At 39.8% G+C, this 16392-nt stretch overlaps 2 protein-coding genes across 2 annotated transcripts; both read left to right on the forward strand.

The window, feature by feature from the left end:
* The first annotated feature begins 7470 nt into the window (after window positions 1-7470).
* LOC141353177 (snaclec CTL-Eoc125-like) lies at window positions 7471-9382 on the forward strand. The gene has a single exon (XM_073859658.1). It carries the CDS (start codon window positions 7925-7927, stop codon window positions 8669-8671), a length of 747 nt encoding a protein of 248 aa, XP_073715759.1. The 5' UTR covers window positions 7471-7924; the 3' UTR covers window positions 8672-9382.
* A 5846-nt stretch (window positions 9383-15228) lies between these two features.
* Window positions 15229-16127, forward strand: LOC141353351 (macrophage mannose receptor 1-like). The gene has a single exon (XM_073859909.1). It carries the CDS (start codon window positions 15229-15231, stop codon window positions 15979-15981), a length of 753 nt encoding a protein of 250 aa, XP_073716010.1. The 3' UTR covers window positions 15982-16127.
* Window positions 16128-16392: the final 265 nt, after the last annotated feature.

Raw genomic sequence — 16392 nt, forward strand, 5'->3', positions numbered from 1 at the left:
TCAACACATATTTGTGATTTATTTCAACATTTGCCATAAAATAACCCCTAAAATATTAGGAAGTAAAATCCACCCAAAATTTAAATAAAAATTAATTCATCTTTTGGGTTAAAAACAACCTATTTTCTGCGTAAAAATAACAACGAAAATAGTTTAGTTTAGCCCAGAATGTGTTATCTCCTATATTTACCCAGCCGTTGAGCTAAAAATAACACAATCTGGGTTGTTGTTAAACCAGTATGTTTTTCAAGTGTAGTTAGCCATTTGAATTTTACTGATACAAAAGCCCTATTCGGACGTGCTTCTCAGAGGTCCTCTGTGTTTTGAATCCCGTCCGAATCGGCCATGTCTGTGTTTTTCTCTGACGACCTCCGTAAAAATTCCAGAGCAATTTACCTACTGTTTTTCGCCGAACTCAGAGGTCCTCTGAGAAATTAATCCCGTCCGGATGCAAATGTCTGTGTTTGCCCGCAATATCTTTTGAAAACGCGGTTCATTTCGTGTTTTGGCCAACGTGATCTGCCGTAAGGTCATACTAATGCGCGTATATTATACAGTGTTAAGACTAAACACTGTAATATCATTAACATTATAAGAAACTCTGTTCAAAGTTGTTCAACTCCGGAATGGTAATGTTAATTAATAAAGATATTAAATTTTATGAATCATTATTTCTTCATTACTTTGTGTTTGTTATAAGCAGACAGTTATATAAAACACGTAGGCTAACGTTACTTTAGTAGGATTTGTATATTTTATTTTGATTTGTTAAAATTAAATGAATAAATTACATGTTCTGTCATGATTTTACATTTAAAGCAAAATATTTAACATTACAAACACGCGTATCCAGAGCACGTGCTACTTCAACGCCCAAATGCATGAAACAGACACTCCCATCTCTGGAATAGCCTGCATCATTTTAATCCCGTCTGAATTGGTACATAAAATCACAGACGTCCTGGGGGACACGCTGAAACTCAAACGTCGTTTGGAAAACTAATCCCGTCCGAATAGTGCTAATCTGTGTCTCTTACTTGGCTGAATATATTAAGTTTGCATAAACCATCTAGGGTGCACACTTGTCAATAATCTAAAATGAATGTGCAGCTATTTCTCAGCAAGTCCTGGGGTAAGGCTCTGAATCCGGGGTGAAGCTCGAACTCTGAATCCAGGGTATGGCTGGAACCCAGAGAACTCCCCCATCCCAAAGTGGGATAAAACAGATTAGAGTTGGGAGTTAGGGTGGTGGAGGGATGTCAGAAAAAGGTCTAAAGACTGAGGTATGTAGGATGTCTGTATATGTAGTGTTTGGCTGATTACCGAATGAGATGCACCTGTGCTCAGTTAGTTAACTATCTGGTCGTGCTCCTCCCGAACCTTGCTATTAAAACATGTATTTTGACATGACGCATGACACACATACAGTAGGTTTACATACATGTTTTGACAAGACTATTCGCAAATGGAACAAACATAAAAACAAATGTTAATCTCCCTCAGTCTGGGCTCCATGCAAGATCTCACCTCATGGAGTTTCAATGATCATGAGAATGGTGAGGAATCAGCCCAGAACTACACAGAAGGATCTTGTCGATGATCTCAAGGCAGCTGGGACCATAGTCACCAAAAAAAAAACATTGGTAAAACACTACGCTGTGAAGGACAAAAATCCTGCAGCGCTCGCAAGCTCCCCCCTGCTCAAGAAAGCACATGTACAAGTCCATCTGAAGTTTGCCATTTGAATGATTCAGAGGAGAATTGGGTGAAAATGTTGCAGTCAGATGAGCTCTTTGGCATCAACTCAACTTGCCGTGTTTGGAGGAGAGGAATGCTGCCTTTTATCTCAAGAACACCACCCTCCGTCAAACATGGACATGGAGGACAGGACAACTGTACTGCATCAAGGGGGTGATGGTTAGTGATGTTAGGTTCTTGAACGAATCATTCTTTTGAGCCGGTTCTCAGGAAGTAACCGGTCGATCCGGTTCGCAAATCGAACTGAATCAAACTTTAGTTTTGGGCATAGGTTCCGGGTTCATGACGCACAGCCGAAATAGCACGTCAGACTCAAAAAGAACCGAACGAAGTTTGTCGATGATTGCCGAGGCGAGGATTGCCGACGATTCTGACGAATGAGTTGCTGACACTGCGTGTGAATCACCGAGGATTTGAATGAGCCTGATGCGCGAGGTTTCTTTTTTTATTAGTTTCTTGATATGCTTGTTTTTTTTAAAAAGCTTTAGTTTTGGTACGATTTATTGTGCATGCAAATCATATTGTAGTTGTTTAAGGAAGACCAATGAGTTTAACACACAAGTCTATTTATTATTTATACGTACACATCCGCAATTGTGCATCAGTGTCTGTTAGGAATCTTATTCAAGTTGTAGGCTTGTCAAAACTGGTCAGTTGTATCTGGCATTTATTATTCATCATCCGCGATTGAAACTGTGACCACAAACATTACTAACTTCTTGTGAATGAAAGCCAATAAATCAGCTATGCCTTCACAAAAACAACTTTTTTTAAATGTTTTAATGTGTTGATACAAACAACTTTATTTGAATTTTTCCTTAAATACCATAAATGCATAGTGATGTCATTTCTTAATGATGTCAGGAACCAGTGAATCGGCTTTTTGAACCGGTTCAATGAGCCGAACTGTCCGAAAAGAGCCGGTTCACGGAAATGAATCGGACTTTGCATCACTAGTGATGGTGCCATGTAACATCAAATCTTGGGTGAGAACCTCCGTCCCTCTGCCAGGGCATTGAAAATGGGTCGTTTTTTTCATTTTACAATTAAGTTTCCTTAACAAACATTCTTAAAATATGTGAAAAGAAGAAACATCATGACCCTGTCTGTGAAATCCAGGTTAAAGTCTCATCATCTAAAAATTAGTTTAGGGCATCAAAGTATTCCTATTGGTCTCCTGTTTACATGACAAACATAATGAAATATTAACGTAAATCTCAGTTTACAAATTGTTAGTTTAAAAAGACATCAGGTGTATCTTGTGAAGTTTCTTTAAGTCTTCTTTAAGTTTTTCTTGATCCAGGTCGGAGAGCCTCGGGAGCGTGTTCCTGGTGGGACAGCCACGGGAGCATGATCCTGGTCAGAGAGCTTTGGGAGCGTGTTTCTGGTTGGGCAGCCTCAAGAGTGTGATCCTGGTGGGACAGCCTCTGGAGCATCCTGGTCAGAGAGCTTCGGGATTGTGTTCCAGGTCAGACAGCCTCGGGAGTGTGATCCTGGTCGGGGAGCCGCAAGGACGTGTTCCTAGTCAGACAACCTTGGGAGCATGATCCTGGTCGGACAGCCACGGGAGCGTGATCCTGGTCAGAGTGCCTCTGGAGTGTTTTTCTAGTCGAACAGCTTAAGGAGCATGATCCTGATCGGAGAGCCTAAGGAAAGTTTCCTGGTCAGAAACCCTCAAAAGTGTGTTCCTGGTCGGACAGCCTCGGGAGTGTGTTCCTGGTCAGACAGCCTCAGGAGCGTGATCCTGGTCGGAGAGCCTTGGGAGCGTGTTCCTGGTGGGACAGCTTCGGGGGCATGTTTCCTGGTCAGAGAGTTTCAGGATCGTGTTCCTGGTTGGACAGCCTCGGGAGCGTGATCCTGGTCGGGGAGCCGCAAAGACGTGTTCCTGGTCAGACAGCCTCAGGAGCGTGATCCTGGTCGGACAGCCACGCGAGTATGATCCTGGTCAGAGAGCTTCAGGAGCGTGTTCCTGGTTGGACAGCCTTAAGAGTGTGATCCTGGTCGGAGAGCCTCGGGAGCGTGTTTCTGGTGGGACAGCCTCGGGGGCATGTTTCCTGGTCAGAGAGCTTCAGGATCGTGTTCCTGGTTGAACAGCCTCGGGAGCGTGATCCTGGTCGGGGAGCCGCAAAGACGTGTTCCTGGTCAGACAGCCTCAGGAGCGTGATCCTGGTCGGACAGCCACGGGAGTATGATCCTGGTCAGAGAGCTTCAGGAGCGTGTTCCTGGTTGGACAGCCTTAAGAGTGTGATCCTGGTCGGAGAGCCTCGGGAGCGTGTTCCTGGTAGGACAGCCTCGGGAGCATGTTCCTGGTCAGAGAGCTTTGGGATCGTGTTCCTGGTCGGACAGCCTCGGGAGCATGTTCCTGGTCAGGGAAGGGTTCGAGAGCATGATCCTGGTCAGAGAGCTTTGGGGGCGTGTTCTTAATTAAGCAGCTGTAAATAAATTAAAACAGCCAACGCAACAGGCAACACAACTGCTGGACCTGGTATTTTCCTGAATGATGAAAATAGTAGTAGGCTACTACCAGTAGACGTGTTGATGCTGCGCGTGACATAGATGAGCATGTTTGCTACGCTACTTTCCATATAGTGGCGTCCCATTTCATAGGAAAAGATTTTCACCCCCACTTCCCTCGTTAAGGGGACTTTACTGTGCAGGGCACTCAAAACCAAGTGAAAGTTTTAAGGGGGTAAAAATGGAATGGGCCCTTAGTCTGATGTCTTGTCTAAGTAGGCATATATAGCCTATTTTTGTTATATTGAGAGTACGTGGTGCATTGCATTTTTTTCAAATAAATATAATAATTATAAACAAGTGTTTTTGTATGTGTGGCACAAAGCATAAAGAAGGAATGCATTCTGGCATGTAATATTCAGGTTCAGTAATTGTTTTATTAAGTTTCCCCAACCTAGCCACAGACGTTAGAGCTCATGACCTTTAGTCTCCTTGTTACAGCGTGGGACTGTCATGCCAGATAAAATCAGTTCGAATCTCCCCCAGGGTGTGTGCTAGTAAGACTGGTTACATTTCTATAATTTTTTTATTTCAATTATTACGCTATTACAAGAAAAAGCTTAATTCCCTGAATAATCAGTATAATCCCGTGGTTCATCATTTATTTTCATAAAAATTTTTTTGAAAGACATCCCCCTGGTTACGTCTTAGAAGTTTGTCTAGGGCACGAGTGCCAAACCTGAATGTGGGCTGAAAGTAAATGTTGCTGTTTTATGCCCTAATTCTCCTAATTTATAATGTTCTAATTTTCAAAAAATAAATAAGCAAACATTACTCTGTTTAGGCATAACTAAAGCAGTTTTATTTTCAAAGGTAACTATTTACCTTATCATTTTGCCGATCATTTTTAAAATTTTCTTTTGTCTGTGTGCCACTGCCTCAACCTCTCCATTATTAGCATATAGTACCCGAGTTCAATGAGTTTCGTGATGCATGCTGTACACCAGGGCTATTCGGATCTTGCCCTGGAGAGCCGGAGCACTGCAGAGTTTAGCTCCAACCCTCCAAACACACCTGAGCAAGCTAATCAAGGTCTTCATGATCACTAGAAAATCACAGGTGGTTAAATTTGATTAGGGTTGGAGCTGGATTCTGTAGTGCTCCGGCCCTCCAGGGTAAGATTTGAATAGCCCTGCTGTACACCTTCAACTACGCATGTACATTTTAAAAATATTCACTTGAATTCCTTGCATTTAATTTCAATTTACATTTTTATAATGTACAAATAAAACAAAAATGTTTAATTTTATCTGCGTCAATGACGTTTTTTCCATCTCCTCCTATATACTACTGGAGTACCTCAGCAGGTTTGCTTCAGAAGAGATGATCACAGCACTGACAGATAACACCAATGAGCACAATTTCCAATAGAAAGGAGCATTCATAATTTATAAAATGGGACAACGATCATTGAACATTTCCAGACCCTCCAGAAAAACGCGATTTATGCGGGGGCCGGATTTTTTAAATATGCCGCACTTTCGCAGCATAAATTGCCGATTTCTGCTCGCAAAATATGCTTGGGATGTGTGATTTCATAATCTCCGCATTCTCGTAGCAAAAAGTCACATATATCTAAGCAGAAAGTTGAAAATGTTGCATTTACTTCACACATGCTCAGCCATGTTACCTGTTGTCATGGGAATGTTAGGAAGTTACATAATTACGTGACGTGAACATCAAGCAAAAGCTGCAAACATAAATATCCCGCATATTCCTTCGAATTTTTTAAGAAAACCTGGCGCAATATCAAAGATTTTTGCCCGCAACAATCACAAAAATCTAAACAAAGTAAATTAATGTTTTCATTCAGATTATTCAGATTTTGTTAATACAATCTGAGAATATTTTTATAATAAATATATGCTTTGTCTGATTATTATGTATTGTGTGATTATGTATATGAAGAGCTCTTTTCCAAAACGCTATAAATCCATTTCAATAGTTTTCAGAAAAAGTAAATTTTTTACCTAGACCCACACATTTTGTGAATACTCAATTTATTCTGTTATAATTGTTTTTCTGCTCAATCTGAACATGTTGAATAATGATTATTAAATCAAACGACAATATTGTTGATTATAAATTCAAAGATAATTGTAATTTTTTTTCAAAACGCTATAAATCCATATTTTTTTCCATAAATTGATGTTTTTTTCTTTAAAAAACAAAACAAACAAAAAAAAAACAAATAAGAGAACATCCAACATATACTCAGGGACTCTACTATAAATGAATAAGTAAATTATTCAGATTGTAATATACATTGGAGCCAGTATGAAATAAACAGAATTACACATAGCTAACTTGCTATTACTCCCTACACCATTTCAGTTTTCTCCTTAGCAGGGCGTTAGGAACCTCTTTTGCTTAATATATTTCACATCTCTCTCTCTCTCTCTCTCTCTCTCTCTCTCTCTCTCTCTCTCTCTCTCTCTCTCTCTCTCTCTCTCTCTCTCTCTCTCTCTCTCTCTCCCTCCTATACACAGTTTGTATTAACCTCACACGCACACACAGCGAGCTCCCCTCGTTCTGTTCTCAATGACATACCGTAACAACGCGCTCATAATGTCCAATCCAAAAAGCACAACTTTACAGATGTCCCTGCATTGGTCACTAGCCACATTTTGTACTTTTGCACGACATTGATCAATGTATCAAACGCCAGTCTGTCTATCAGCAGGCTATCGAACTATTCAGTACTTTTCATGTTACGTTAGCAGGCTTCTTCACAGTAATTAAACTTTATCGCGAACGTACAAAACAGTATTAAACGAGCCAGTTCTGAAACGAAAGTTGTACATACCAAACACTTTGATGAAGATCGCCTTGCAAACGGGTACCTTCTCCGGGTGATGTATTAACATGACATTAATCCTCGTTTTGAGTAATGATGAATGAACATAAACAAACATCTGTTCAGACTCAGAGTGCCGCCATTGGATTGCGTCGAACGCTCATTGAGTTCTGATTGGTCGAGAGGATAAATCGCGTTTAGGCTAAAAATAGACTCGGCGCTATCGCGTTTTGGAAAAGAACGGCATCTTGTACCTACATTTTAACAAGGAAATGTAGTGATTTGGCATGAAGCGTTCATGGAGCAGTGAATAGTTTCAGTACACAGCCAAATGACATGACAAACTCATTTTTTTTAAATGGCGTTTATCGCGTTTTGGAAAAGAGCTCTTCATATGTACACACAGGCTACTGGTACTGGGTTACATAAGCAGCAAATAAACTCTTAGATGTTCTCTACATTTGTTCAGACCGTGAGAAAAATATTTTAAATTCTGCCACCCTAAAAGCCCATTTCCATCAAAAATACAAAAATGTGAAAACCCGTTTATTTCTGCATTAAAGGCCTCCTGCAACAACACATAACAGGTGAACAAATGTTTTTCTACTTTTGGGACCTTCAGGGTTTACATTTACACAAGAAAGCAATTTAACTAGAAAGCATCTCCTGTTTACTTTGTATCTGAGGATTTGCCAAGGAAAGATGTATGGTAACTTTAAATATTTGCATTCACAAAGACTGAGCCTGATCTTTTGATTGGTCAACGATTTTCTGTTTTATATCTGAGGGCGTGTGATGACATTATTGTTGACTTCTGCTCAACAAGGTTGTATCGTGTAGATCTTGTGTAGAGAAATGAAGGCAACTGTTTCTATATATCTGTTCCTGTGCCTCTGTGGACTGAGCTCCGGTTTCTACAGAAGACACTTCTATGTGAAAGACCAAATGAACTGGAATAATGCGCAGACGTACTGCAGAGAGCATTTTGATGATTTGTCCACTACTACCACACAAGAGATAGAGAAGCTCGCAAGTAATCCTGAGATTTCTGGTTCACCAGCTTGGGTTGGAGCATACGAAAATCCTGCAAACTCTTTAGAATGGTTTTGGTCTGGAGGTGAAAAACAACCAGTTGAAAAATGGAACACTAATGAACCAAACAATCTGGGTTATGAGAAATGCGCATTTATAGTGAATTCTGGACTGACCAATTTTCCGTGCTATGGGACTTTGTCATTTTATTGTATGGACTACTATGAAACGATAGTGGTACATGAGAGTAAGACATGGGAAGAGGCTCTGGACGACTGCAGACAAAACTACATTGATCTTGTCAGTATCGCCTCTGAGAGGAATATGGCAGAGGTGATAAAAAACATCACAACATCACAGACGGCTTATGTATGGACTGGACTACGGTTTTTAGCTGGACATTGGTTCTGGGTCAGTGGGGATGATGTTGAATATAAAGCCTGGTCTGCAGAGGGAGAGCTCCAGTGCCCTGCCAAAAATCTCAAGTGTGGAGCTTTGGATATAGTAAATAAGGTTTGGAAACCTAGAGACTGTGAGGAGAAATTAAACTTTGTCTGTGTTAGGAATTAAATAACTCTTTGAAATAGATATTTTAAAATATTGCAGTTTTATTTTATGTTAAGAACCTTATAAGCTCAACATTCCCTTATATTTGTACAAAAAAAGTATGTTTTCTATCCATAAAAAATGTATGGTTATAGATAATGAGTAAAATTTTTCAGTTATTCATGTACTGTAAATAAAAATGCAGCATTTTATGTTACTTTAACTTTAAAAATATTGAGTTAATCAATTTAAACTTGATTTTATAAATTATGTCAACGTATTACAAGCAAAAACTTAAAATAGTAGGTTGAAATGACTGCAAAACGAAGTTGTTTTAACTTCACACTGCGTTTTTTACAGTGTGGGTGCAAACTGTAAAATGCCTTATAAAATTATATTAATATGCTGATGAAGACATACTCTCTCTATTTTACATTTATTACAATACATTTTCTTGGTGTATTTACTGCTTTATTTAGTGTTAAATAAATTAGCACACGGTTTGAATACTGCCGATGATGGCATAACATTGTTATTTAGGTATCTTTAATGGAAAGGCACTTCTTTTAGGTTTCTTGTCTAATTGGACAGATTGGCCATTGCATTACATTTACATTTTTATGTTAAACTTTGAGAAATAGGCTGACTTTAAAAAAATAAGTTATGCATATTGATAACTTGAGTGAATTTAACTTAAACATTACAGCTCTTCCAACATTTTAATCACATTCAATTCACCAATGACTCCATTCAGTAACTTAAGTGTTCTATCTTTGCTTTATATTTAGTATGTTTAATGATGATGTAACATTTATGGAGAAATAAAATATAAATTTGTATATCAACACATATTTGTGATTTATTTAACATTTGTCATAATAACCCCTAAAATATTAGGCCATTTAGGAAGTAAAATCCGACCAACATTTAAATTAAAATTAATTCATCTTTTGGGTTAAAAACAACCTATTTTCTGAGTAAAACTAACAATGAAAATAGTTTAGTTTAGCCCAGAATGTGTTATGTCCTATACTATTTACTCAGCCGTTGAGTCTAAAATAACACAATCTGTGTTGTTGTTAAACAAGTATTTTTTCAGAGTGTAGTTAGCCGTTTGAATTTTACTGATACAAACTGTGTCTCTTACTTGGCTAAGTTTGCATAAAAGTTTGCATGCACCATCTAGAGTGCACATTTGTCAATAATCTAAAATGAATGTGAGGCTATTTCTCAGCAATCCAGTAGGGTATTTCGACAGAAACTGATCTCTTGGGATCTTGTAGGCACTTCATAGGCATCTCTTTTAGCATAAACCCTTTCGATGCGTCTGCAGCAGGCACTTCACGAGTTCACCCTTACATCTAATCTGATTGTGAAAGTAAGCATATTTTGGCATGCTTTCCTGGGGTAGGGCTCTGAATCCGGAGTGAAGCTCGAACTCTGAATCCGGGTTATGGCCCGAACCCAGAGAACTCCCCCATCCCAAAGTGGGATCAAACAGATTAGAGTTGGGAGTTGGGGTGGTGGAGGGATGTCGGAAAACCATCTCAAGACTGACGTTTGTATGATGTCTGTTTATGTAGTGTTTGGCTGATTACCGAATGAGATGCACCTGTGCTCAATTAGTTAATTATCTGATTGTGCTCCTCCCGAACCTTGCTAGTAAAACATGTATTTTGACATGACGCATGACACACATACAGTAGGTTCACATACATGTTTTGACGAGACTATTCGCAAATGGAACAAACCCAGAACAACTGTCAACCTCCCTTGACCTGGGGCTCCATGCAAGATCTCACCTCATGGAGTTTCAATGATCATGAGAATGGTGAGGCATCAGCCCAGAACTACAAGGGAGAATCTTTTCGATGATCTCAAGGCAGCTGGGACCATAGTCACCAAGAAAAGCAATTGGTAACACACTACGCTGTAAAGGAATGAAATCCTGCAGCGCTCGCAAGGTCTCCCATGCTCAAGAAAGCACATGTACAAGTCCATCTGAAGTTTGCCAATGAACGTCTGAATGATTCAGAGGAGAATTGGGTGAAAATGTTGCGGTCAGATGAGCTCTTTGGCATTCACTCAACTTGCCGTGTTTGGAGGAGAGGAATGCTGCCTATTATCCCAAGAACACCACCCTCCGTCAAACATGGACATGGAGGACAGGCCAACTGTTCTGCATCAAGGGGGCAATGGTGCCATGTAACATCAAATCTTGGGTGAGAACCTCCGTCCCTCAGCTAGGGCATTGAAAATTGGTCAGGTTTTTTTTTCATTTTACAATAAAATTTTCTCAACAAATTTAAAATATGTGAAAAGAAACATTGTGACCCGGTCTGTGAAATCCAGGTTAAAGTCTCATCATCTAAAAATGAGTTTAGGGCATCAAAGTATTCCTATTGGTCATGACAAACATACTGAAATATTAACGTAAATCTCAGTTTACAAATTGTTAGTTTAAAAAGACATCATGTGTATCTTGTGAAGTAAGAACTCACAGAGGCAAGCACTCTGAGGTTGACGTGGCCATGATTTAGCTTTGATCATGCCAGAATAGCATTTCTGATAAACAAACCATCATTGTCAATCGTTGGCTTTTAATTATTCTGCTGTCTCCTCCTAAACTTAAGTGGTGCCGTTTCGAACGTGTTAGCCAATATTGCTTTTTACGAGCCACCGCAGAGACTTAGCAAATGACAAACACATGCAGGCAGAAATGGCAGAGGATGACACAGGGTAACATGCACGTAATGCACGTCCCAGGTTTCATTGACTTACCAAACATCTGTTTTTTGCAAAGCTTTTGTTCAGAGAATATGGCGTGTTTTGTTTAGGAGTGTTGTGCTTGCTTATAATGAAAATCTCTCAGTGGGTAGCACTGTTGCCTCCGAGGTTCGAGCCCCAGCTAGGGCAGGTGGCCTTTCTCTGTGGAGTTTGTATGTTCTTCCTGTGTCAGCGTGGATTTATTCCGGTTTCCTCCCACAGGCCAAAAACATTCAAGTAAGGTGAAACTGGAGATATATAATTGCTCCTCCCCCAACTTGTATGGATTAAAATTGTGTATGGATTAACTGGTTCTTACCATGAATATAGCCATAGATGCTGGAATGGTGTAAAGAATAAAAAATAAAGAATAATAATGAAAATTTAAGGTCAACAAGGTTGAAATATGTTTTCAAAATACACACTTTTAAAAAGCACATTTATACGCCATAGTGCTTAAAGTGCCCATATTATGGAAAACTCACTTTTTCTGGGTTTTGGGATGTTCATTTGTGTCTCTGATGCTCCCACACGCATACAAACTTGGAAAAAAATCCATCTATGCTGTTTTGAGTGAGATACACGTTTCTGAATGTCCTTTGTCATCTTCTGTCACAAAATACTACATTTACGATGCTAGAGCATCTGTATGTCAAAACAGAGACCATACATAGATGCTAATCCCATAAAGTATACCTTTTAAATGTATAGTAATGTGAATAATTGTTTGTAATGTAGACCGTAGCCTATAAAGATACTTTTTTGCAGGCTAGATAGTTTGCAGCGTGGTTTCGAAAGTTAAAAAAATATATTTAACGGCTTTATTTTACAATTCTACATGAACTAAGTAATAGTGCTTTGCCAAACTAACCGAGACCGGGCATTACCGACCCGGCTTTCTGACGAGGCTACCGTACCCAGGAGACTCTTGTAACTTTACGGTCCGGACCTCCCGCTAGCTTCTAGCAATTAGAACGCGGTCCACAAGCAGTATACATCCCCCGCCGGGTCTAAATTTCGGTCATTTGTGAAAATAATGCGTTTGAAAATGTTTTATAACGGGAATATGTTAGCATTGTCCAGGGAAAACGAGTGTACTGTTGAGACTGCTACATCACGATTTACTCTGGAATCATTGTGTGTCATGAGTTTCTTCTCCTGGAGTGTACTTATTAGTGGTACTTTTTTGCTTGATTTGTCTGTTGGCAACATAAACCGTTAATAATAATATATAAAAATAAAACAGTATGGTCTGTACTGCTCACGATACCACTGAGCATGCGCACGGGCACATGACGTTAGTAGTGGGGCGTGATCGAGCAGCAGCTCATAAATATGTAATGACCAGCTCAAAATGGCACAATCTGAAAGGCACTGAAACAGAGGCTACTAGAGATGGGTAACAATCTTTTTCTACAAGCTATTTCAAGCAAACAACTTTTGAAACATGTTTTATGGAACTCATACACCTATTTAACTTGTGAAAAAGCAATCATAATATGGGCACTTTAAGAAATTAAATAGATAAATTGATTTATTATATATATATTATATTGGTGATTACCAAAACCATGTTTTATGTTTCTGTAAATCCATCGGCGTGTAAGCACTTTTAGAGGGTTCGTGGACAAAAGTCCATTCAAATAATTTGCCAACGTACACATAGTAGGGGCGAGGGACCGTACGCCTCTATTGTACGCCCCAGCCCCTTTAGATAACAGGCAAATGGACGATCCCGTTTTTCCGGCAGTAATGGGGGTAAGAGGGGGACGTGGCTGTACGGACACCTCCAGGGGCGCCTTTGAGTCACGGGGGTGCCCCGCACACGAGACCCCCCCCGTCCACGGGACCACTATTTATCCATTTGCCCACTATTTGTCCGGATGTCATGTACCACCCCTTTCGACGCTGCGGCACGCCCCCAGACACGCCCCCCCCGTCCACGGACCCGTTATTTGTCCATTGCCCGTTATTTTTGTGGATCACACCCCCTGCCTCCCCAGACGATCCCCCCTCCACCCCCCCACGTCCAATGACCCGTTATTTTCCATTTGCCCACTATTTGTGCGGATCACCCCCCCTGACCTCCCCTGACACAGAATATGTCATTGATTTGCATGTGTTGTTTCACAGATCATCATTTAAATGTTACATACTCAGCCCAATCACTCGTGTCTCTAAATCCTTCTTCACCCAGTCAATAATAGCCTCCGGCTTCTCAACGCTGAATTCGCCCAGAGACTCGACTCCTCTCACCAGATCGGCTAGAATAAACCTGCCCCGTTTGCAACTTCTGAGGCTCTTTATATACTCCTCCCCTTCTCTCCGTTGTCCAATCCATAATCGCCACGCTCACTTAACACACCTGTGCCTGATAAAGCCTAATTTTCCTCCCTGGGTTTCCCGGAAGTGCCGGTGTTTACGTTTTACGGTCCGGGAGGAACCAATTTCCACCAATTTAGTTCCGCCCCAAAAAGTCACTCTGTGACATCTGTGTGCCACTGCCTCAACCTCTCAATTATTAGCCTTTATACCACGGGTCTGTTGAATGCTGCATTCTGATTGGCTGAGAAATGTTCTATGGGTGTTGAGTATTTTTCTGTAAACCGCACACCTAACTTGTCAAATGTCTTAAAAATAGGCACCAGAGCAATGTTTGTGGTAACCGTGGTATAAGCGGAATAATTGACTCCGGTCCTTTGAATTATTTGAAAATAATGCACACCTTGGTGTGCATTATTTTCTTATACTTCAATGGCCCGTTGTCAATTATTCCTTACATAGTACCCGAGTTCAATGAGTTTCGTGATGCATGCTGTACACCAGGGCTATTCAAATCTTACCCTGGAGGGCCGGAGCACTGCAGAGTTTAGCTCCAACCCTGATCAAACACACCTGAGCAAGATTATCAAGGTCTTCATGATCAATAGATAATCACATGTGATTATGTTTGATTTGGGTTGGAGCTGGACCCTGCGGTGCTCCGGCCCTCCGGGGTAAGATTTGAATAGCCCTGCTGTACAACTTCAAATACACATGTACATTTTAAAAACATTCACTTGAACTCCTTGCATTTTCGCCGCATAAATAGCAGATTTCGGCTCGCAAAATATGCGGGGCTTGCGTGATTTCATAATCATTTTCATTTTCGTTTGCAGTGATTTTTGTTTGAGCATATCAGTTAACACCCCTGACCACTCGGTGAGTTTCACATCTTTGTAAACGAAAGTTTAATGCATTTTAGGAAGGATTGTTCCAGTTCACCTATAAACCCATTGTAGAGGTGGGAGGTGAAACACAAACACCCTAAAATTCTCGGGGCATCCACATATGTCCAAATTTCAGTCAAAACTGCTCTATTTCACCATAAACAATCTGAAAGCAGGGCTTTAAGTGTAAAATACCGAACTTGTCCTTTAAATTCTGCCACCCCAAAAGCCCATTTCCATCAAAAAATACAAAAATGTAAAAACCTATTTATTTCTGCATTAAAGGCCTCCTACAACAACACATAACAGGTGAACAAATGTTTTTCTACTTTTGGGACCTTCAGGGTTTACATTTACACAAGAAAGCAATTTAACTAGAAAGCATCTCCTGTTTACTTTGTATCTGAGGATTTGCCAAGGAAAGGTGTATGGTAACTTTAAATATTTGCATTCACAAAGACTGAGACTGATCTTCTGATTGGTCAACGATTTCCTGTTTTGTTTGTTTTTATGGTTCCTATATAACAATATATCTGAGGGCGTGTGATGACATTATTGTTGACTTCTGCTCAACAAGGTTGTATTGTGTAGATCTTGTGTAGAGAAATGAAGGCAACCTTCTTTGTATTTCTGTTCCTGTGCCTCTGTGGACTGAGCTCCGGTTTCTACAGAAGACACTTCTATGTGGAAGACCAAATGAACTGGAATGATGCAAAGACATACTGCAGAGAGCATTATGATGACTTGTCCACTACTACCACACAAGAGGTAGAGAAGCTCACAAGTAATCCTGAGATTTCTGATACACACTTTTGGGTTGGAGCATACCAAAATCCTTCAAACTCATCAGAATGGTTTTGGTCTGGAGGTGAAAAACAACCAGTTGAAAAATGGAACACTGGCGAACCAAACCTTTTGTTTTATGAGAAATGCACTCTTATACAGAAAGATAATTCTGGACTGACCAATATTCCGTGCGGTTATACTTTCTCATTTTATTGTATGGACTACTATGAAACGATAGTGGTACATGAGAGTAAGACATGGGAAGAGGCTCTGGACGACTGCAGACAAAACTACATTGATCTTGTCAGTATCGCCTCTGAGAGGAATATGGCAGAGGTGATAAAAAACATCACAACAACACAGACAGCTTATGTATGGACTGGACTACGGTTTTTAGCTGGACATTGGTTCTGGGTCAGTGGTGATGATGTTGCATATAAAGCCTGGTCTGCAGAGGGGGAGCTCCAGTGCCCTGCCAAAAATCTCCAGTGTGGAGCTTTGGATATAGTAAATAAGGTTTGGAAACCTAGAGACTGTGAGGAGAAATTAAACTTTGTCTGTGTTAGGAATTAAATAACTCTTTGAAATAGATATTTTAAAATATTGCAGTTTTATTTTATGTTAAGAACCTTATAAGCTCAACATTCCCTTATATTTGTAAAAAAAAAAAAAAAGTTTAAAATCCATAAAAATTTTATGGTTATAGATAATGTGTAAAGTTTTTCAGTTATTCATGTACTGTAAATAAAAATGCAGCATTTTATTTTACTTTAACTTTAAAAATTAAGTTAATCAATTTAAACTTGATTTTATAAATTATGTCAACGTATTACAAGCCAAAACTCAAACTCAAAAGTAGTTGTTTTAACTTCATGCTGCATTTTTTTACAGTGTGGGTGCAAACTGTAAAATGCCTTATAAAATTATATTAATATGCTGAAGAAGACATACTCTCTCTATTTTACATTTATTACAATACATTTT

Source organism: Misgurnus anguillicaudatus, chromosome 21 (genome assembly GCF_027580225.2).
Source record: "Misgurnus anguillicaudatus chromosome 21, ASM2758022v2, whole genome shotgun sequence".
NCBI lineage: Eukaryota > Metazoa > Chordata > Actinopteri > Cypriniformes > Cobitidae > Misgurnus > Misgurnus anguillicaudatus.